Genomic DNA, 21,663 nt, shown 5'->3' with positions numbered 1-21,663 from the left:
GCCTACAATGGGCCTGAGCTAGTGCAGTGGCGCGTGGACTTGCGCCTGTCGCCAGGGAAACCGCCAGAGATGTTCGAGTACACGCCCACGCCGCTGGTGCTGCCGGCGAGGGATGCGCTAGAAGGGGAGGAGCGCGCATTGTTGGACACGGCCCAGCGCTCGCTTGTCAAGTCGATGGCGCGGCCAATGTGGACGCCGTCCTCCGCGACACCAGCGGCTGCTACCGTGACGACAACCGTAGAACAGCGGCCTGTTGACCCAGCGGTGAAGGACTCTGCTGCCCGTTTGCCAACTGCCTTGGACCCTCGAGAAGTCGACAATTCCCCTCGCGGGGTACCGCAGCAGCTATTCACCTCGCCGGTTTCTTATGAGAAGGATGCGACACGCGAGGTGACGGCAGAGGAAGTGGAGAGGGCGCAACAGCGTAGCAGCAGCGGACGGCACAGTGTGTCCCTGGTTGACCCGCAGGAAGCACAGGTGACCTCGACAGAGGTGGTAGAGAAGACGAGCGGTGTGGAAGACGCAGCGAGCAGTGGCCACATGCCTTTGGCGGATCCCGTCGCCATGGCTGTCCCTGATGCCCCACCCGCTGCAGTCTTCTACGATACAGTGCGGCTCGGCAATATTACCTACAACGCACGTGACGGGGCGAGAGAGGAGCTCGACCTGACGGAGGATGAGGATGCTGACGTCGACGAGGACGTTGAGTCGTCCGTACCGAGCGGTAAGCGATGCCGTCGCAGCTCTCTGGCTTCGGTAACTCCGCAGAAGCAAAAGCGAGTACGTCGCGAGGATGCCGCTGTCGTCGTGCCCGCCCAGCTCACGTTCACGCCGACGCATATTAAGTGGACCATGCCGAACCCAAACGAGATGTGGTCGCGTCTTCAGCAGTCGCCGTCGGGCGAGGCTGCTGCTGCTGCTGCTGCTACTGCACTCCACAGCGGTGGCGCGAGTAACAGGGCGACGAAGCCTTTCTATGGCATACTCCCTGTGACGTCTGTGGCAACTTTCGTCGCCTGCCCGGAGCGTCTGGGGATCGCTGTGGAGCTGAGGGACGAGTGCCAGCTTCCCCTCGTAGACGCCGCGGTGCTGAGCGGGTCAGCGGAGAGTCGGTGGGTGGTTTGGGTGTTGTCGAAGCGGATGGCAGGTGTGCCGGCGCCCGCCGATGAGGTCCGAGGCAGCTGTCGCGGTCGCTCTAGAGTCACCAAGGGCAGCACACATAAAGCCAGCAAGAGGGCGGAGAAGACCCCCTTTGCAGCGGTGCAGTCGGTTGCTGATGTGGTGGAGTTACCGTTGACGCCCGTCGCGCGCTTTGAGGCGTGGCTCATGCACTTTAAGTTGTACTATGCAACACAGAACGTCCCAGCGCCGGTCGTTGTGGATGGCGTTGCTTTCGACGTAATATTATGCCCCTCTTCCTTACCCTAGATCCGCCAGCGTCGCCCCCGCGTGAGCAGCAGCTGTAGAGGAGGAGGCGGAGAGACTTCAGCAACGTTCTGGGTCGAGGACTTGGGAGAAGAGTGAAGTGTGTCTCAGACCTCGTGCGTGTCTACGCGCCCATGTACACACGCACAGGTGCGCCTCCCTCTCCTTGTCTCCTGGAGTTGTGCTCTGCGCAAGGGTGGTTCGGTCTCTCTGCGAGGACAATCCCCCCACCACCATTCACCAGCTACCCCTGTTGCTGCCCTCTTCTTCCGAGGCAGCGCTTCATAGAGGCCGCATCGCGTGTGCGCGTTCGCCCGTCTTTCACTTTTCTGCCTTTCCGGTCCTCATTACACTTTGTGGACCCGTGTGCCATGCGCGTCCCTCCCCTCTCCTCCCGTCCTCCTCGCTGCTTCACAGGAGGGGGACTACATAGAGCAAGAAAAGTAAGAGAGGACCGAATCACGTTACTGTTGGCGCGGACCGTGATGGCAGCTCGCCCCCTTCCGTGCGCGAGGCCCTTTCTCTGCTCGTGGCGTCGTCATCGATGACTCGCCGTGAGAGGCTCCTCCTTTGCCGCGTTCGTCATGCAAACGTCGCGGCACCAAATCCCGTACACGTCTGCAGTCGCGCTGCTGCTGCTGCCATCGCACTCCGTCTTTCACCTTTCCCTCTTTTCCTGTCGACTTCCTCCATCCACTCGTACTCGCCTGTCCAACGGGGACACTCCCCCGCCACACCCGTCATCATAGTTGTGCTCAGTCACAGTGCCCACTCTGTATACCCGCATTGATGCCGCAGTAGCATATTCGGATGGCGTCCGCTACAGACGCCCCTTTGACTCGACTAGGTCGTGGGTTCGATTCCCGCGCTGAGGCAATTTGTTCGAGAAAGTGAGAGCCGCGATGAGCTCAGCTGGTGCTGGGTGCGGGCTTCAAACCCGTAGGTGAGTTGCTCTCACAGCCGTTCGATTCGGCCTTCGTGGCGTACCTTTTTCTCTCCTCTGCACTGTTTCTGCGTGTGTCTGTGCGTAGGTGATATGTGCCCCACCCCCCCTCTTTCCTCCATAGCCCAGGAGCAAGTGTCGGTTTCAGCAGCGGTGATGATTTGCCATGACGACGATGTCGATGACCGCAGTATATGGTGACTGTCAGTCGTTTCTTTTCTCGTAGGACCTCAACATGTATGTGCCGTCAGTGTGTGATGCTCACCTCTCTCTGTCCACGGTCGCCAATCACTGCCCTCCTTCTTCCCCACTTTCTCTCGCTGAACATGTCTACAAGCTGAAGAACGACCCTGCCTTGTCACCCACACCCATACTCGTAGCCTTCCACATACACCCATGCCATCTGGACCGGCGTCATCGTCTCTGACGTCACCGCCTCACCACGTGGTGCTCGAGGATGATGGCGAGTACTTCGACGACGACCCCACTGTAGGCAGAGGCGTGCCGAAGGACGCGGCGGGTGAGCTCGTGTGGAAGCCGATGCAGCCAGTTGCCGCCTCGGATGGTTTCATGGCGGTCATCAAGCAAGCCCTGTTGGAAGCAAAAGGGCCCACTTCTTCCACAAATCAGTAGGACGTCTGCGTGTGTGAGCTTCTGTGCTCGCACCACTGCTCCTCGTTCTGTCTACTCAGCCGCACCCACATGGATGGACATGCGCACACCCATCAGTTCATCTTGGCTCCCCATCGCGTCCAGCATTCTCACGGTCCGAGGTGGGAGGGGGCGAGGGGCACTTGGTCGTGCGCGTGCGGCGCTCTCCCATCACCATTTTCCTCGCCAAAGAGTAATTAGGAAGGAAAGGTGGTACGAAGGGGGGAGAGGGGGGGGGGGAAAGGGTTCAGCAGCGGAGAGCAACCCGAAGGATAAGGAATAGGGGTGGGTGAGTGGGAAGGTCTATGCAATCGATGAATACATGTGTGTGTGTGTGTGTGTGAGGCACATGTGGGTTGCTTTTCCGTTCCTCCTCCGGTGACTCAGCCTGCGTACTTCATTTTGTGCTCTCTGTGCGCTTCTGTACACGTCGCTGTCAGCGCGCGCAGTCAAAGCGAGGCGGTCCTCATTCGACGCGTATGCATCTTTCTCCCGCTCTCCTTCACTACCCACTCGTAGACAAGCTCGCCAGGTACATGTCGGCGCCTCTTCAGGGCTTTCGTAGCTCTTTTCTAGCTTCCTTCCTTTTAGCGTCTCTTTCCCTTTCTCCGCTTCATCCCCTCCCCCTTCTTGGCCACTCATTCTCCGTCTCTCCCACATACCTACCAATGCACTCTAGGGTGAGGGGCAAGTTGCGCAAGAGACCGCACTCGTATTCATTCGCTATTCCGCACAGTAACACTTCTAGGGATCGTATAGACTGAGGAAAGGCAGCTACCCACGGCTATCCACCCAGCAACCTACACACATCTGCATCAACCACTAAGAGCCTTAGAAGAAAAACACGATGGCGCCTCGTACTGGCCCCCGCGTGAAGGTGATCTCGCCCAACTCGGAGACTGCCATCATGTCTCGCTCCATCAGCGTCGACTCCTCGGTCTACAGCAGTGGACACGCCACGCCAGGCACTGCTTCTCTCCTGCGCTCTGGATTCCGTCACGGAGGGCCGACGCGGGGAGACGACGACGTGGCGTACAGCGGCCGCCGGGCTGCCACGGGTGTCGCTCTTCAGTCAAGACGCACTGTGCTGCGCGCAATGGACGTGAACGCGGTGCATGAGACCGGGCCATACCATGGCAAGAGCGCACCGTACGACCGCGCATCATCGTCAGCGCAGGCGGCAGCGCGCAGTACAGCCACTGCCAGTGGCAGCAGTGGCAATGATGAAAAATGTGGACACACTCGTCGCTCGCTGCCAAACTTCTTTGAGGAGGCGGACTTCGGCAACGGCAGTGCAACGGAGAGGCGGAAACGAAGGGTCGACGTGAGCATCTCTCGGAGCCACTCCAGGTCCTACCTCGTGGATGCTTCTGCGGTAGGGCAGTGGCAGCAGCCACCGTCGTGCCAGCAAGCTGAGAATGAAGGGGCCGTCCGCCGCGCAACGGCCGCCCTCGAGCACGCCGGAGGTGCCGTCCTGCGCCGCCCTTTCTGCGGCAGCAATGCCACCAGCAACAGAAGCCGTGTGGCTACCTCCGCGCTGGGTGGCAACACGTCCTTGCTGCCAGTACAGCAGCAGCCATGTCAGCCGGAGCGCCGAGGCTTGTGCCTACCTCCCACGATTCCGATCACCGCACACACGCGCTGCCACCGCAGCGAGGACAGCGACTACAGCGGCAACAACACCAGCATGGGTAGCACCGCGAGTTCCAATAAGCGCGCACGCCCTTGGGCAGAGCCGACGCCGTCGCAGGCAGCATCGCAGCAGCCAGCGTCTGCCTGCCGATCCTCGTTCTACGGGACGCAGCCGATGGCGGAGAGTGCGACGCAGCGGCCTGCTGTCCCACGCGTCTGCCCTGGCATGTTCGCCGGGGTCAGCGCTATTCCAGTGGATGAGAGGCTGTTTGCCGATGCGGTTGGGTTGCACACGAACGTTATTTCCACCGCCTTCGCCGTACCCTCGGCGAGGGCTGCCGCCGCAGCGGATGGTGGTGGTAGTGCAGTGCAACAGCGCTACTGCGTCTGTCCCCTCTGGAGTCTGGTCGGAACCTTCAAAACGTCGCTGAGCAGCCTCGTCACGGTCGACTTCAACCAGAAGTGCTTGCGATGGTCGCAGCGCAACCCGAAGGGAGGGCAGCAGACCATCAAGGTACCTCTGGCTAGCGTCTTGGACGTCTTCACGACGCGAGTAGTGCAAGAGGACGAGCACATTGAAGAGCGCCAGTTCACCGTCGTCGTGCGTACTTCCACTCGGCCCTCGCAGGTGGTCTTCGGCTTTGCGACGGTAGCGGAGGCGAGCCGCCTGCGCAACGTCTTCAAGCGGCGCTGACACCAGCGCACATCTTCCTCGCCGGCCGGTTACGCACACAGACGTACATGTCGATGCCCGCGTACGTGTCTTTCCTTTCAGCTCATCTCTGCGTCGCCATTCCCTCTCCACTGTGTCTGTTAGCGTCAGGGGGCTACCCTCGACTGTGTGCGTGTGCGAGCGTGTGAGTAGGAGGTGTATGAGTCAGGCGAGGGGGTGGTGGGGAAGGAATGGGGAGGGTAGAGATCAGGGGTGGTTGGAGTGAGGCGGTGCGTACTCTCTGTACGTGAGGGAGAGGAGGGGGGCAGTCGGCGACTTGTCACAGCCCCCCTCCACACTTCTCCACTCTCAACATGGTTCTGTGTCACTGAATTAAAAGGTGCAACACGCCGATACGCACCTGCAGGCGTATCACCACAGCGTGCATATCGCCTTCACCCCCCCCCCCCCATCTACACCCACAAGCGCTTATACACGCCTATCCACCTCTCTTTTCCACCTCTGCTGTCTTGTTTAGCTTCGGCAGCCGTGCGGTATTGCCTGATGACGCGCTTGTCTCCGTGGCTGCAGCGTAGATGAAGCCTTCCCAAGGCCGCACCTCCCTCCCTCCCCTCCCTTCTCTTTTGTAGAGGCCACATTCGCCACCACCCCCTCTGGAGGCCCACACATCTCTGCGCACCCATGCCAAAGAGGAAGTTTCTTTTTTGCCTTTCCTCCTCCCTGTTTTTCTTTTTCAGCAGCTCCCGGCAATGTGTGTGAGCGTGTGCGTGTGTGCCACCCCTCCTCGTTCTTCGTCCACTAGTAGATCTCAACATCGATTCCCCCCCTTCCCCCCTCTCCGGCTCGTACTGAAAGGTAGGCAGAAAAGCAAATAAAAGATGTAAGCGGCGCCCACGACTGCAGCCCGAGCATTGCGGCTGTCGTTACAGTGATGCGTGCGTGGCATGCAGTAAGGGAGGTGATGATGCCAAGACGTGGTGGCGATGGACGTGCATTTGTGTTTGCCAATGCACTGGAGTGCAGCGGTGGCACACCCACCCACCCACACACTCCTGATTCTCATGACTGACCGCGATGTTTGGTGATAGGGGATGGGTAGGGTAGGGGTGCAGGCGCGTACCCATGGCTGCTCTCTCTCGATTGCACACGCACCGTCCCACTTATGTTCCTGCCCCCCCGCCCCCCCCCCCCCCTCTCCCTCGCCTTCTACGGGTGCGTGTGACCTTAAGGATGCAGAGATGGGCGTGTTTGGGTTTCCCTTGTACTCTTCTCCCCCTCTCCTCTGTGCAGTATTCGTATTGGTGTCAAACAGCCCGCGCACACGCACTGCCCGCTGCTGTGGTCACTTCACACGCATTCCTCCGCTGTCCAGACAGAGGCGCAGATGGGGAGCGCCATAGTGTGAGCTCCCACATCTTTGCATCTCTCATTCGGCGGTGCGCTGCGTGTGGCTACAGGTTCCCACCGCGTGACCACGAAATGGGGCCTCTCAAGGGCAACTCCAGCGGCTCCCACCGCGGCCCACACGACGCCACCGCCGCGTCTCTCTTTCACGTCCACGGGCCAAACCTCACCGACACTTCCCTTGAGTCCGCTGACATCGTACAGCAGCTCTTGTCCATTGCTGGGGGTGATTTCTCGAGTATCACCGTCGCAGATGGCTCTGAGCACACCTCGTGTGCCCCTATCACGTTCTTTTCGTCCTCCACCAACCTCACTCGCGCCGCCGGTAGCGGAGGGGAGGCGCGACCGTCGACGACGATGACCGTGTCGGCGGCAGTCTCCACCAGCCCTTACTCGGTCTCTCTCTCTGCCTCTTCACTCCCGCGAGCAGCGCGCGTTGGGAGTGAGGTCCGCGCGCCAAACGCACTGCTGGACGGCATGTGCGGCGAAGACGACAACAGGGTCCTCACCAATTCAGAGGCCAGCGATTTCTACCTGACCGCCCTTGTTGCCCAGGCGCTGCACCTCGAGGACTACTGGGTGCACCTCGGCCACCAGATCGAGGTGGATCAGCACGTTGAGTTTATTCAGTACTGCGCCAGGGAGGGCTTCGGGGCGCTCAAGACGGTTCATCTGCTCGGTTGGTGGCGGCAGTACCGTTCGCTGGTCCGTGGCGGCGCCGATGTACCCGCAGGAGCGGCCATCGGATCACTGCTGCTGTTTGACGGCAACCCACAAAAGACTGCCCCACCGCCCCACTTCCACGGCGGCGGAGCGGGTTGTGGTAGCGCCGGTGGTGGGGAGCTCGGATTGACTGGCAGCGCCAAAGCACCGAAGAAGGGGTGTCGTTTGAGCACGTCCGTGGTGGCGGGGGTGCCATCGAGCGTAGAGCAGGATGGCGCTGCGGGGGCCTCGCCGCTGTTGTACGCGACGCACGCCGAGGCGCTCCTTGGGGAGCTGCAGCGGTTCGTCCAGTGGGAGCTGGAGCACGAGTGGGCGTGGCGGCAGGTGCCCCGCGAGCCGGTCACGAGCGCAGCTGTGGCACTCACGTCACCGCAGGCGGCAGGCTTGAGCAGTGGCCCTCGTCGCACCACTGCAGGCGTGACGGCTGTCGGCGCGGCAAAGGCGTCCCGCGCGGAAAAGGTGAAGCTGCAGCAGCTACAGCAGCAGGAGATGGAGGCTGAGGAGCAGCGGCTGGCACGCGTAGCGGCCATGCCGCCGGAGAACATCTTCTTGGCGAAGGAGGAGCTCGACGGCTTCTTGCAGTTTGTCGTGGAGGAGGACCTTCTCTCGCACACCGCTCTGCACATTTATATGACTTCGCATGCTGAGCAGCCCATGTGCACCCTCTCACGGTCGGCGCGCGCTCCCGTGTGTTTCTCGGTGCAGGTGGAGACGCCAATGCCCGTGCTGCCGCTACGGGAGGCCACTCGTCTCTCTGCCCTTCCACGGGGTGGTGGCAGCATCAATGCGTCCGCCTCGCCCACTCCACGCTATGGCGCAATGGGTGGCGATGCGACCACTGGTGGCAGCGCGGCGCCGCAACAGTCTCCTTCCGCGATACCCGCCGTGGGGCACGGCAAGCCGGTGAGTGGGCGCTCTCGCCCGTACTCTAAGCACTCGAAGAATTCCTCCAAAGACGCCGCTGCCGCTGCCATCGCTGAGGCCGAGACTGCTGCCGCCTCTGCTCCCCCCGCGGCGCCCGAGTTGGCGGTACCGCTTACAGCCATGGAGGCCCTACGTGCCGAGCAGGCCAAGGAGGCAGCGGCGTACCAAGCTGCCTACAACGAGGAGCTTGCGCAAGCGGCGACTCGTGAACGAGCTGCGCAGCATGCCGCAGACGTGCATCTTTTCTTTGAGAAACCGAAGACGAACGAGGCCGTGCAGGCGGTGTACGCAAGCATCGAGGATGCGATGGCTGCGCGGCAGCAGCGCATCCTTCAGCGTGTTGTGGCTCTGGAGCGCGGGCTAGGGCTAACGGTGCCATTGGCTGGCGCCAATGGGTTTGGTGGCGCTGGCGCTGCTGCTACTGAGCCAAAGCCGACGAGCGCACGCGGGGCGAGTAGCAGCAGCTGCAGCACCCCCGCGAAGAAGAAAGCGATGTAGAAGGCGCATACGACCGTGTGCATCTCTCTCAGTTGCCTGCGTCCGCGCACCACTGCAGTTGAGGACAGGGCCACCTTTTCAAGTGCAAGTGACTTGCTCCAGCACTGGCAGAGCGGCTCTTGCGTGTTTTTCTCACAGACGCTACCGTCGTCGCATCGTACCTCCACGAGGTCGTCACTATCGAGGGGGTTCCCCGCGAACTCACCTCATGTACATATACCACCTTCACTATGTGTTTTGAGCGGACCAGAAGGAATCGCAGGGAGATGGAAGAGGAGGAGGAGGAGGAGAGGGGGGGGGGAAGAAGGGGTCAAGTGATGGATGAGTTGGAGATGGCGTCTGCCGATCTCTCTTCTCTCGAGCTTCTCATCATTCCCCATTTCTGGCCTTACACTTCTTCTCACCTTCCAATGCTGCCACTGCGACTACCACTTCTGTCTTTCCCTCTGCGCCCGTCAGGCATGCGATGGTCTATGCGAACCAGCATCAGAGGAGGGTGTGTGGACTGCCTCTTCCCTCTCTCCTTTCCTCTGGCATCTACCGCGTATCGTTCTGCGCGGAGGTATGGTGAGGTCGCCTTTCACTGAGCCGTGCTGGGGACACACCAAACAATAATGTACGTGAAGAGGGAGAGGGACCAGCGCGTGTCTGGGCGTGTGCGCGTAAGGTAGAAGGGCAATCCCCCTTTCAAGCCTTCTGTTGTTTCAAGCGGACGGGCGGGGGCTCACGCGAGCTCGGCATCTGCTGGCGCTGGCGTGATGGTATCAAGTTGGCGAGAACTTCCCAAGCCTCTCGGCTCTGGAGTCGTGTGCAAATGGGTTCCCGCTCATTGGTATGGTACCTCAACTACGGCTACTCTCCGCCAAGAGATCGAACCGCGTATCGTGTGCGTGTTGGCGCGCGCCGCGGCGGCTACGTCCCCCTCTCCTAATCGTCCCTCTCTCGCCACGTCTTTCCATCTTTTCTGCAGCGCTTCGTTGTCTCCCACGCGCAACACACACGTGCGCGCGTACGGCCGCCGCGTATATTTCTTCTCTCTCTCTCGTTGTACCGCCTTGCGGTGGCGCTGGGCGGCGTTGCCCTGAACTCAGCCTGCGTGGTCTGCAGTGGGGGTAGGAATGGGGCTGAAAGGCGCTAAACAGTGTTGGGCTGTCCTCGTTTCTTGGCATAGCGGCCGGTGCAGCCCAGAGGGGTGCGGGTGCGCTGTGGCCGTGCTGCGCCTGTTTGTTAGCAGGTTCGCAGTGGAATAACGCGTGGAGCAGAAAATCCCTTTCGCAGTTCCTCCGCCCTTCTCTACGTGCTCAGCTGTGACGGCTGCGCGAGCTCGAATCGCCTGAGCGCTGCGCTTCTTACCTTAAGTCTACCAACGGCTAAAGGTGAGGGGCAGGCTGAGCATCCGGGGGAGGGGGGAAGAGTGCAGTAGAGGGGGTGGCCTCAGCGGGCAGCTGACCTTCTCTGACTTCAACCACGTCTGAATGTGAAGAAATACGCCCACAACGCAGCGCGCCACTACAGGCGATCGTAGACACACCTGCCAGCCGTGCGCATTAAGGGCGTGCAGCCAACATCAAAGACAACACACTAGCCAAATCAAGTCGACCTCGGGCAGCATGAATGTCCGGCGTGGCCTGCGCAGCAGCTCTGTTACGGCAGGCAACAGGGGTGGGTGTAATGGCATCTCTGCAGTGGCGGCTACTGATCCCTCTGTTGTTTCGGTCATGCCGACGACTCATGTAAAGGCTGCGGTGCGTGTCCGGCCTTTGGTAGAGATGGAGATGGCACCCACGCCAAGCGCGTCGTCACCGCCGCCGCCACCGGGCGACTCCCACTCGCACGACACCGGCGGGACGAAGCTGTCGTACTCGGAAGTCATTCGTGTGGTCACGGCTGCGGGACGACTTACGCGACCCATGACTAGTCCATACATGCTGGAGGTGCTGCGTCCACCAACTGTAAGGATCGGATGTGGACGTAGCGTTCAGCGCCACTCTATGCCTACACGTCAATCGCGGCTGCATAACCCCGGGAACGGCGGCGGCGGCGAGGGTCGGTGCGAGGTGGCAACGGTCTACACCTTTGACTACTGCGCCGGCCCCAGCACGACGCAGGAGGAGTTCTTCGACATGTTAGAGATGCCAGCGCTCTGTGAGGCGGCGCTTGCGGGCGAGGTGGTGACGGTTCTTTGCTTTGGGCAAACAGGCAGCGGAAAGACGTACTCGCTAAGCGGGCGCACGCTTCCAGCGCCGGCGTCTGCGGGACCAGTCTCTGATGTCCCTACGCCGCTGGTCGCCGAGGATGGGCTGCAGTACCAGGCCGTGTACTACATCGCGCGCCGACTCAAGGAGCTGCGTCGGTCGTCAAGGAAACTCAAGAGCAGACGCCAAGGCAGCGACGGTGCGTCTGTTGGAGCTTCTGCCTCCTCGGCCACGGTGGTGACGTCCAAGTGCTCCTACGTCGAGCTCTACCAAGAGTCCCTCTACGATTTGCTCCAGCCAGACGGCGGAGACGGGCTGCAGTGCCGCTGGTCAGCTGCGGCTTCGTCCTTCTTCGTCGAGGGCTCACTGATGGTGGAGTGCCGCGGCCGCGAGGACTTCCTGCTCGTGTTGCGTGAGGGACAGCGGAATCGGCAGCGCGGCAGCCACGCGCTCAACCTGGACAGCAGCCGCTCTCATGTTGTCTTCACCGTCTTCTTCGAAGCGCGAGACGAGGCGGCGGCTGCGACCTCTGCGGGGGACATTGGCAGTGACGGTGCACCGTCCTCGCCGCTTGGTGCGTCAGCTCCCCTCTGCACCACCCGGTACGGACGACTCGTCTTTGTCGACCTGGCTGGATCGGAGAGGCTCAAGAAGACGCTTTCCACCAGCACTGCAGAGACGAAGTCCATCAACAAGTCTCTCTTCACCCTCGGCCGTGTGCTGGAGCTCCTCTCCGCCCCGCCACCTGCACCCTCTACGAAGGTGCTGACATCAGCGTCATCCGATGCCGTCACACCGTCGAAGGCATTGGCGCCGCCGCCGCCGTTCATACCCTACCGCTCAAGCGTTCTTACTCAGCTCCTCATGCACAGCCTGGATGGGCACGGCCGCACTGTGATGGTCGCCTGCGTGAGCCCGAGCGCGCTGCACCTCGAGGAGTCCCTGCGCACGCTGCACTACGCAGAGCGGGTGCGGCACATTCGTGCGGTGCCAGTTGTGCATGTCGACACCGCAACGCAGGAGCGGATGGCGCTGGAGGAAAAGGTACAGGCGTTGCGCAAGGAAAATGCGCTGCTGCGCCGCGCACTGGGGCTTACAGGGGTCGGCTCACTGGAAGCCGGGCAAGTAGAGGCTCGGCTGGAGGAGCTACATCGTGCGTGGGCTGCGGGTCAGCTTGCAGCACTTCCTTACGAGGCGCCGTCACAGGGTGCCGCCGCCCCTTCATGGCCTTCCTCAGCGCCACAACAAGGACAGGTGGTGCGTGCATGTCCGTCTCGCCCTGCAGTGCCCTTCGCAACGAGTGGGACCATTGTTGCCGCAGTCCCCACCGACCTCCGAGCATCAACACCGCAGACTGTGGTGATGTCCTCCACGGAGAGCGAAGCGAATGATGAGTCACCAAGCGGCACAGACGATGTTGTGCCATCGTCGCATAACCCGCACGCCGCCGCGGTGAACATCTTGGATTTGCTGGAGTCGCTGCCGGACACACGGTTAATGTACACGTAGCTCTCGTACGCGTAGCCGTCTATCACTACTGACTGTGTGCGCATCTGCGCCGGTCCACCGATGTCTCTCTTCTCCTTACTGAGCTTCATCTCTGCTCCGCCTTCTTGTGCCTTCTACCGGATGCTCTCGCATCTGAGGGCCCCTCAGAGCGCCTTATGCCAATTCTGCTGCTGATGGCGTGCGTGTGTGTATGCACACACATATAGAGAGAGAGAGAGAAACACGAGTGACGTCACTGGTGGATGGATGGAGGGGGCGAAGGGCTCTCGATATAGTCTCTGATGGTGCCGACGTTACTGTGGGCGCCACTCTGCGCTGTTGCTGTGTGCGTGTGTGTGTGTCTCCCTCTCTCGGTGTGTGAGGTGGCACTGATGCGCGTGTCCTTTCCCCAGCTGTATACCGCGCACACTCACCTCCTCCCCTTCCCGCTTCTCCTCCGTCTATGCCGTTGGGTGTGCACATGAGCTGGCGTTGACTGCCCCACTCGCTTGTCTCTCTCTCTCTCTCCCTCTCTGAAATTGTCTCCCGTCTTCGCGGCAACCGGCGGTGCGTGCGTGTGTGTGCCTCAGATCCCCGCACCCGCTTTACAAAAGGCGAGGAACGCTGCTGCTGTTCCCTCCTCAAGGCTCTCACGAACGCCCCTCTTGCCACCCACCCACACCCATACGCGATGCGGCTGCTCACACATAACTTTCTCGCTTGCCTGCAGTGCGACACGTACCCTCTCCTTGTCAGCGCTGCGGAGATGGAGGAAATTCCGGTGGAGTACGACGCCGAGTTCACGCGCCGCATGTTGGCACGTATCGACTACCCAAGTCTGCGCACCACCTTTCACACACTGCGCGAGGCGCACAAATCTGTGCGCGGACCATCCTACGATGAGGATCCTGATGCGACCGAGACGGCGGCGGCATGTGCTGAGCTGCCAGAGACGATGGAGGGCGCGGACCTCAGCGACGATAGCGCGTTCCTGCGCATGGTGCACTACGCCATGAACATTGTGGCGGTGCGCAACGGCACGCTGGAGTGTCCGGCGTGCAAGACGACGTTTGCGATTCGGGATTTCATTCCAAACTTTGTGCAGGAGACCAAGTAGTGTGTGTGGCTGCGTGGGTGAGTTGATGTGCCTCTCTCCTCCCTCCCCCTGCACCAATGCTCTTCCCTCTCCACTCAGCTTGCCCCTCTTCCCCTCGCTCCCGCCTTCTCATCTCTTCGCTTGTTTTTCCCTGTTTGCCGTTGGCGAGAGAGAGAGAGAGGTGTGAAGCAGCGGGCGATGCGTGGAAGTGGCGGGGCAGAGAGGGATGACGAGGAAATCGGAGGAGGCGTGCGTATGCGCGCTCAGATGTCTTCTCTCTTCTTTTTTCTTCGAGGTCTTTATGTAATCGCGTAATTCGTCTCGGGCAAAGTGTCTGCACAGGCGCCCAGCCACCAGACCAGCACACACCTACAACCCCACAGACACAAAAGTGGCCGACACTCATCCGGCCTCTCTCCCTCCCTTCACTCATTCATCTTCGTGGAGGCGTGGATGTAGGCGAGAGGTGTAGGCAACGGGCACCTTCAACAGCTGAAACTCAGAAGAGCTTTGGATGCACGACAGCAATGGCGAGGAGTACTTGGGGGTCGTGTGCGTGTGTGTGGGAGGGGGTGTGCGTTTGTGGCGAGCCTACCCAAACCCTTAGTGGAGTTGCTGGCGCTGCTCCTATGAGTCATACCCCCTTTCCCAACCAGTAGTGAGAGGCTGCGAGTGCATTGCCTGTATCCTCTGCCCTCTCCCCCCCTCCGACATGTCCCCCGTGCGGTCTGGTCGGTTTATTTTTCCATGTGTGTGGGGCTGTTCACTGCTCCTGCAACACTTCTCTGTTCTTCCTCCCTCCTTGCCATGTGGCGCGCGGCAGTCTTGTTGTTTTGGACTCAGTGTGGATCTGCGCGTGCCGTTATGCATGTGCTGCTCACACACACACACACAGAGCGAGAGATACAGAGTCACCTGCTCTTTACACCACATCCGACGAGTGACCGCCATGCCTCTCTGGCGGGGTGGGGGAGCGTTGCCGTCATTTCACTCTCCTTTGATATTGTGTAGAGTTTACACGCACGGACATACGTGGGCATGAGCTGACGTGTGCGAGTACGCAGAGTCCCTCCCTTTTCCTCCCTGCTCGAGTTGTCGTGCGCACACTGAAATTGATAGAAATAATAGCGAGACAGAGGGAGAGGCGCATACGTTCTCCCCGAGTTACCTTCTAGGCCTTTGGAGTGAGACACGCGCTGTGTGTTTGCTCGTGTCTGCATCCCTGTGGACAGGCGCTTCCCCTTTCAGCTCTTCACTGCCTCTCTACCACCCCTTCGCCCTTACGATCTAGGGGGCTTTCAAACAGGCACGGGGGCGTAGACTAGAAAAGACAGGCATGTTGCGCAAGCACCGCACCCGGGAGCTAGTCATCCTGGATCGAGTCTATGAGCACATTAGCCTGCCACCGCTTGTCGTGGCCGCGATCGACACGCCGGCTTTCCAGAGACTGCGGTCACTGCACCAGCTCGGCGCATCCTCCTTTCTGTACCCCGGCGCCGTGCACACGCGCTTTGAGCACAGCATTGGTGTTGCCCACATGGCCCGCACTCTTCTACGAAACTTTCAGCACCACCAGCCGGACCTGGGGTTAAGCGAGGTGGACATCGAGCTCGGGATGTTGGCAGGGCTGTTCCACGATGTCGGCCATGGCCCCTTTTCTCACTTGTTCGAGGACGTCGTCTCGCGTCGCTGCGGAATTGAGTTCAACCACGAAGACATGTCGGAGAAGATTGCGCGGCGGGTGCTCACTGATCTGATCCCGCGGACGCACGTGGACGTGGTGGTAGGGCTGATGCGCGGCAAGGCATTGCAAGGGATCACCTACGGCGAAATCATCAGCAACAAGCGCAACGGCATCGATGTGGACAGGCTTGACTACTTCATTCGAGACTCGGTGTGTTGCTTCGGCAAGCCCACCGTTGACGTACGTGTGAATCGACTCTTCAACTCTGCCCGCATGGTATGCGAGGGAGGCCAGTGGCAGCTGGCCTTTGAGCAGAAGCTGGCCCTTTCCCTCCGCGAGATCTTTACGCTTCGGGCGAAGCTGCACAAAAACGTCTACCAACATCAAGTCACGAAGGCTATTGGCCACATGATCGGAGACGCCATTCACGCGGCGGCACCGTACTTTAGAGTCGGCGGCCACACCCTCGTCGAGTGTGCCCAGGACGAGACGCTCTTTCTGAAGCTCGGCGACTGGATCTTGGAGGCGATTGAGGCGAGCGAGGACCCGCGGCTGGCCGAGGCGCACGCCATCCTTCACCGTCTTCGCACTCGAGACATCTACCGCGTCGCCTACTCTTCTGCTCTGGATATGACGATGCGGGAGCAAATGGCTGCGGTGGACTGGCCGGCTGCCATCCTGGCGCACGCCCAGCCGTCGTTCCCGCTCAACAGGGATGATTTTATTGCGGAGGTGGTCGTAGTCAACCAGGGCAAGGGCCCGGCAGACCCGCTGGAGTCAGTGCTCTTCTTCAACCCCAAGAAGCCGTCGCAGCCTCTCACGCGGCTGAAGCCCGCAGAGGACCTGAAGCACGGCAGCCCACTCTTCACCCCACTCCAGTTCGAAGAACGAACACTGATGGTGTTTGAGCGCCGCCCAACGAAGGGGGCGGTGCAGTGCGCCTGCGAGCGGCTCAGCGCTGACCCCCAGTACGCCGCCTTCTTCACCGAATCACTACCTTTCTACAACATGAAATGATAGGAGAGAAACGCGGAGCTTTGGGTAGTGAATGGTGATAGGTGATGCGGCACGGTGAAGGTGTGTGTGTGTGTGTGCCGCAGCCGGTTCCATTCTTGCTGTCTCTCTCTCTCTCTCTCTCGTCTTTTACCAGGACAGTGCGCCTGCGGGGGCGGCACAAACGAGTGAGCGCAGGACTTTAAAAGCACGTTGGGGCCATGCGCCTCAGGGCGGGGTAAAGAGTTGAGAGCACGCACGCGCTCTCGCGTGTGTGTGTGTGTGTGTATTGTGCGAGGCTTTGAACATTCGGCTTCGCCGCAGATGCTATCCAATACTCAGCGCAATAGTGCGATCCCTGATGCTACTCAGCGCGGTGCTTTCTCCACTTGCAAAGGCGCGCTCACCGTGCGCGCTCGTGTGTGTGGGCGTGCACGCAGCGTCTGTTTCTATTTCGAGTCGAGTGATGCCAATGCGTTGCCTCTTCACTGTTGCTCCCCTCGTCTGCTTCCACATCTCCTTCGTTCATCTTTTTGTTGGCGCTGCTCCTGTTGTCAGCTTGCGTGCGTGCGCGTTGAGCACACGAATGTTGCGCCACAGCAGTCGGCTTCTTGTGCGATTGCCCAAGTGCCGCCGTCCACGTGAGCGGCCGTGGGAGATCTTCAACGTGCGCGATTTTGGCTATCATGAGGGATCGCAAAACTACATGATGTGGCTTGGTACGGCGGTTATCGTCACCTCAATGCTGACCTTCGAGGTGTATCAGCAGGTCCAGCGCATCTTTCAGCGCGGCGACACCTGCACCGCCTGTGAGGCTGCACGAGCGCACTACCGGAAGCGTGTCGAGGAGCGGGGGCGTGAGATGGAGGCTCAGACGCAGTACAGCCTGAAGCTGGGCAGAGAGCATGCGCCATAGTACACGGGGGCGGCAACCCTCTCTCCCTATTGCTGCTGCCGCCGCCGCCTGTCCCTCTCCCTCCTTCCCCCCAATGCCCCCCCTCCCCCCTCGTTCACCCCCTCACTTTATGTCGTTTTTTTGCGCTTCATATGGGGAAAGCGTGCCTTTCACTCGGTGCCCAGTGCAGGGATGGGAAGCGAGGGGGGGGGGCAGCACGCCTGTTACATCCTCAGCCAATGGCTGCTACGGACGACTGTCTTTCGGCGCCGGATCGCGAGTGTGCCAAGCGACTCGAAAAAAAATGCGCCGGCCTTTTTTTGTTTTGCAGTTTTGTGTGTGTGTGCGCCAGCGTGCCTGCCCACTCGCTCTGCAGCGACAGCCGCGCATCCTGTACAGCGCAGATGATTTTTCTCGCGCTATGATGAACCAGCGCGCAATGCCGTTGCCCCATAAGCGGTTGCTTGTGTGTGGCTCTGTGCAGCTCTCCTTCTCCGCGCATCATGTTGGCCTCATCTCACCTTCCCCTCTGTTCCCCTCCTTCACCTCCCCGCGCCGCAGTTGCCCTTCACTTCTTTTGCCTATTTTTCTTCTCTCTGCACCTGCGTGCGCGCCTCCGCTGCCAACGTCATCGCCGCCGTCTGGTTTCGACGACTACGCTGTACTGCCGCCCCGCTCGCTCACAAGCGCACCCGGTCCATCCCTCATCGTTGCCTCACCTTGTCTTTATACACCCGCTCTCTCTTTCCCACCACGCCATCATGATCGAGGATCACGCCGAGTACGGCCACAACTACTACCCCAAGAAGCTGGCCAACACCGTCCTCACCTTACCCCAGCAAGGGGCGAAGCAGCAGCAGTGGAGCCCCTACCAGGACAACGGCGGCACGACGGCCGCCATCGCTGGAAATGACTTCGTCCTCCTCGCTGGTGATACCCGTCTGAATGGCAACTTCTGCTTACACACCCGTCATGATGAGAGCAAGATCTTCCAGCTGACGCCACACACGTACATGGCAAGCAACGGCATGCAGGCGGACCGGCTGCAGCTTCAGCAGCTGCTCAAGTACCGGATTAAGTGGTACCAATACAACAACGGCGGTAAGGTTCCGTCGACCAAGTCGATTGCGCAGCTCTTGTCCACGGTGCTGTACCACCGTCGCTTTTTCCCTTACTACACGTTCAACATGATTGTTGGTCTGGATGAGGAGGGCCACGGCGTATGCTATAGCTACGACGCCGTCGGCTCGACAGAGCCGCTCCTGTACGGCACCCGCGGTAGCGCGGCAAGCTTTGTGGAGCCGCTACTCGACTGCCTCATCAATCGTCAGCACATGACCTGTCAGGCACCGTCAGAGATGTCGAAGGAGGAGGCGCTGGTGATGCTCAAGAACGCCTTCACCGGCGCAGCCGAGCGCGACATTTACACCGGCGACTCCGTCTCGTTCATCACCATCACGAAGGACGGCGTGCAGCAGGAGAGCTTTGCGCTGCGCAAGGACTGAGGTGCGCCCCCCACGCGCGTATACCTGGCTGAATCTGTGTGTGTGTGTGTGTGTGTGTGTGTGTTCATCAGAGGGCGAACAAGAGAGAGAGAAGGCAGCTAAGCGAGGTGATGGGAGGATGCGGAGCGTTGCCCCATCTCGCGCTTTCGCAGTGCGTGTGCGCGGCCTTTTATATATTTTGCTTTCTGTTCCCGGCTAGTGTGGCGTTGCCTCTCACCCCTCGTCTCCGCAGCCTCGGTTGTTCTGTGCCTTCTCTCTTTCACTCCTCTTCGGTTGTTTCCCTTTTGGCGGAATGATGTAAGCTGATGTGCAGTGCTTGAGGATGACAGCGACGGCGGTGATCATGACCGACTAGCCCTTACCGCCCCCCACCCCACCACTGTTGTCTCTCTGTCTGTCTCTTTCCCTCCCCTCTCTCGTGGGAGATGCGTCTTAGCGTCGCTCTGTGCGCCTTCTCGTGCCTTGGGCAACGCCGCAGTCTCCTTGTCGCGCTGTTTACTTGTGAACGCTCTCCACATTTTGAAGCCACGCAAGTTGCGTTGTGTCGACTCCGCTTGTTCGGGTCAGCGTGCGCACTCTTTCGACGCTACTCTCTTTCGGTGAGAGTGGCGGCGGGGGTGATAGTGGTGGCTAAGGCGTGTCCCTTGAGGCAGAGGCGCTGTCGCAGCAGCGCCTGGGTGCGTGCAGGTGTCTGTCTGGCGATGTGGTTCGAGGAGTAAAAGAAGCAGTGGAACACACCAGCGAATGAAGCGGCGAAGAAGAGGGCGAAAGTGCCGATGTGTGCCTGTGTGTCTGTGTTTCATCCTCACATAGCCACGAAGATACACAGGCGGCGGTGGATTGCGAACAAGTAATTTGTGTGGGTGAGAGGGGGTGGCGCATGTGTGGCGAGTAGCGGGGCGCGCCTTTCTTTCTTTGTGTATGAGACTTCCAGCTGCACTTCCGTCTCACCTTCGGCGTCTCTCCTTCTCTCTCCTCCTCTCCCTCTCTGCCCTGCCCTCCCCCATGCACTGATCTCCGGACCCTCTCGCTGCCCCCCTTCCAACCAGAGCCGCAGGTGGCCATAGACGAGTGCGTAGGGTGCCTCTAGTGCCTCCACGTGTGTTTCACTAATAGGCATGCGCACCTCCTCCCGCTCGCTCATGGCGGGAGTAGGGGAGGGGGCACCACTGCGCGTTGTGTAATCGATTCTTTGCCACTTTCCTCCCGCTGATCGTTGTCGCTGCCCATCTTCTCTCTTTCCCGCCCTCTCATCTTTTCCGTCCTCGCCACTCGGTGCTGCCAGAGACGCCTGCTGCACCAATGCAAACACCCATAAAATATTCCCCCTAGAGTCATATACACACCTATCCAGGTGCTACTCAGTAGTACACGCGGCCGCTAGACACACCTCGTCGCACCACCCCCGGGACAGCGGTGGTGTGTGCTACGTACTTTCACTCCTGCGTATCTCTGGCTTTCTCTCTACCATATTTCGCCACGTCTACGCCCCCCCCCCCCTCCCCCTCGCCGACAAGGGCCACTTACACAGCCAGCGTTCACTTCACTCACTAGCTACAGCGACACAGCAACCATAGAAAGAGGAGGGTGGCCCATCATGCCCAGCAAGGCATCATCTTCCTCCAAGAAGCAAAATGTGGTCACCTTCTGTGAAGCTCATGATCCGCAGTACGGCGTGCTGAGTCCGCTTTCCCCCAGCCCCCTTGTCGTGCGCCACGTTCAGTACCCCTCTCTGCACCACTACTTCCTGTGTGAGCGCTTCAAGGGATCGCCAGCGGAGCAGTGGGTGACTGAAGCGACGACGGTGTGGTCGCTGGACCGCCTCGTCAAAGCTGCAGAAGCGGAGGGGTATCAGCGCTCGAACTGGAACAAGGTGAAAGTGGACGTGATGCTGCTTGGCACGTACCTCAAATTTAAGCAGAACGAGGCAGCTCGGGCGGTGCTCCTCAGCACCCATCCCTCCCTGCTGCTGTACCACACACCGAAGGACGACTTCTGGGGGGATGGCGGCGACGGTACGGGAAAGAACGTGCTTGGCGTGGTAACAATGACGGCCCGCGCGCGCCTGCACAGCGAGGAGGAGCGGCAGCAGGAGCGCGCGCCGGCCCCTGGCAGACATGGTAAGCCCACCGCCGCCAAGTCTGCCCGCGCCCCTTCCACGCACACCTAGTGTATGACTCTGAGGGCGCTGAAGGGGGTGGTGCGCGGGTGTTTATGATGTATCTCGACTCCTCCTCTCGCTCCCTCTACATCTCACGCGTTTTGCTTCCTTTCCTGTCGGATAGTTTCCTCTCGTGCAGTTGCCCGCTACTGGAACCTCACTGCTGTCTGTGGATGTGTGTGGGGGAGGGGGCGGGTATTATGATGATGTACAATGCTAAGGTGGTGGTAGTGCGATCGGTGGCCAACCTGGCCCTATCCCGATACACATACGCACTCCTTCTCTCTCTCTATCGTCTCTGCGACAACAACCAATTACTGTGACCGACGGAATATATGTGTGCGAGTCGTGCTTGTGTGGATGGGCCATGTCTCTATCACCGACGACACGCCCTTCCTCCCTCCTCCCATAGTTTCCTACTGACAGCGACGATGAAATCTGCCCACACGTGAGCACGTGCGCCTAGCTGTGCGTGCTGGTGTGGGGACGCGCATAAACAACGACATCCACTCCTCTCTCCCCCGTCATCTCTCTCTCTCTCTCTTGCCCTTTCTTCTCCTGCATATTCGCACCTCTCACCATGACGACAACGAGGGTACCAACGAAGGTATCACCGAATGCAGCCTTGCGTTCGTTCCTCCGCTTCCCGCCCGACCCCATAGTCCCATCAGCACAGGTAGCCGAAGAATAGGACTAAGAGACGTATCTCATTTTCGCATTCGCACAGCATTTGTTTGTACATCTTTGCCTCTCCTCTCTCCTCACGCCCCCTC

At 60.2% G+C, this 21,663-nt stretch overlaps 9 protein-coding genes across 9 annotated transcripts; all 9 read left to right on the top strand.

Moving 5' to 3' along the window:
* Positions 1–540: 540 nt before the first annotated feature.
* LBRM_06_0190 (conserved hypothetical protein) lies at positions 541–1,428 on the top strand (the record flags this gene model as incomplete). The annotated part of the gene is made up of 1 exon (XM_001561906.1): positions 541–1,428. The coding sequence occupies one exon, from the start codon at positions 541–543 to the stop codon at positions 1,426–1,428; it is 888 nt and encodes a 295-aa protein (XP_001561956.1).
* A 2,438-nt stretch (positions 1,429–3,866) lies between these two features.
* Positions 3,867–5,345, top strand: LBRM_06_0180 (conserved hypothetical protein; the record flags this gene model as incomplete). Its single annotated transcript, XM_001561905.1, has 1 exon — positions 3,867–5,345. The coding sequence occupies one exon, from the start codon at positions 3,867–3,869 to the stop codon at positions 5,343–5,345; it is 1,479 nt and encodes a 492-aa protein (XP_001561955.1).
* Positions 5,346–6,803: 1,458 nt separating this feature from the next.
* LBRM_06_0170 (conserved hypothetical protein) lies at positions 6,804–8,873 on the top strand (the record flags this gene model as incomplete). Its single annotated transcript, XM_001561904.2, has 1 exon — positions 6,804–8,873. The coding sequence occupies one exon, from the start codon at positions 6,804–6,806 to the stop codon at positions 8,871–8,873; it is 2,070 nt and encodes a 689-aa protein (XP_001561954.2).
* Positions 8,874–10,591: 1,718 nt separating this feature from the next.
* On the top strand, positions 10,592–12,577 carry LBRM_06_0160 (kinesin-like protein; the record flags this gene model as incomplete). Its single annotated transcript, XM_001561903.2, has 1 exon — positions 10,592–12,577. The coding sequence occupies one exon, from the start codon at positions 10,592–10,594 to the stop codon at positions 12,575–12,577; it is 1,986 nt and encodes a 661-aa protein (XP_001561953.2).
* A 670-nt stretch (positions 12,578–13,247) lies between these two features.
* Positions 13,248–13,673, top strand: LBRM_06_0150 (conserved hypothetical protein; the record flags this gene model as incomplete). Its single annotated transcript, XM_001561902.1, has 1 exon — positions 13,248–13,673. The coding sequence occupies one exon, from the start codon at positions 13,248–13,250 to the stop codon at positions 13,671–13,673; it is 426 nt and encodes a 141-aa protein (XP_001561952.1).
* Positions 13,674–14,988: 1,315 nt separating this feature from the next.
* On the top strand, positions 14,989–16,353 carry LBRM_06_0140 (conserved hypothetical protein; the record flags this gene model as incomplete). The annotated part of the gene is made up of 1 exon (XM_001561901.1): positions 14,989–16,353. One exon carries the CDS (start codon positions 14,989–14,991, stop codon positions 16,351–16,353), a length of 1,365 nt encoding a protein of 454 aa, XP_001561951.1.
* A 562-nt stretch (positions 16,354–16,915) lies between these two features.
* Positions 16,916–17,245, top strand: LBRM_06_0130 (conserved hypothetical protein; the record flags this gene model as incomplete). Its single annotated transcript, XM_001561900.1, has 1 exon — positions 16,916–17,245. The coding sequence occupies one exon, from the start codon at positions 16,916–16,918 to the stop codon at positions 17,243–17,245; it is 330 nt and encodes a 109-aa protein (XP_001561950.1).
* Positions 17,246–17,727: 482 nt separating this feature from the next.
* LBRM_06_0120 (putative 20S proteasome beta 6 subunit) lies at positions 17,728–18,729 on the top strand (the record flags this gene model as incomplete). The annotated part of the gene is made up of 1 exon (XM_001561899.1): positions 17,728–18,729. The coding sequence occupies one exon, from the start codon at positions 17,728–17,730 to the stop codon at positions 18,727–18,729; it is 1,002 nt and encodes a 333-aa protein (XP_001561949.1).
* Positions 18,730–20,326: 1,597 nt separating this feature from the next.
* Positions 20,327–20,899, top strand: LBRM_06_0110 (conserved hypothetical protein; the record flags this gene model as incomplete). The annotated part of the gene is made up of 1 exon (XM_001561898.1): positions 20,327–20,899. One exon carries the CDS (start codon positions 20,327–20,329, stop codon positions 20,897–20,899), a length of 573 nt encoding a protein of 190 aa, XP_001561948.1.
* Between the last annotated feature and the right edge of the window lie 764 nt (positions 20,900–21,663).

This window comes from Leishmania braziliensis, chromosome 6, assembly GCF_000002845.2.
Source record: "Leishmania braziliensis MHOM/BR/75/M2904 complete genome, chromosome 6".
Lineage (NCBI taxonomy): Eukaryota > Euglenozoa > Kinetoplastea > Trypanosomatida > Trypanosomatidae > Leishmania > Leishmania braziliensis.
Note: the sequence above shows the minus strand (reverse complement) of the source record. Positions and strands in the feature narration are given on the sequence as shown.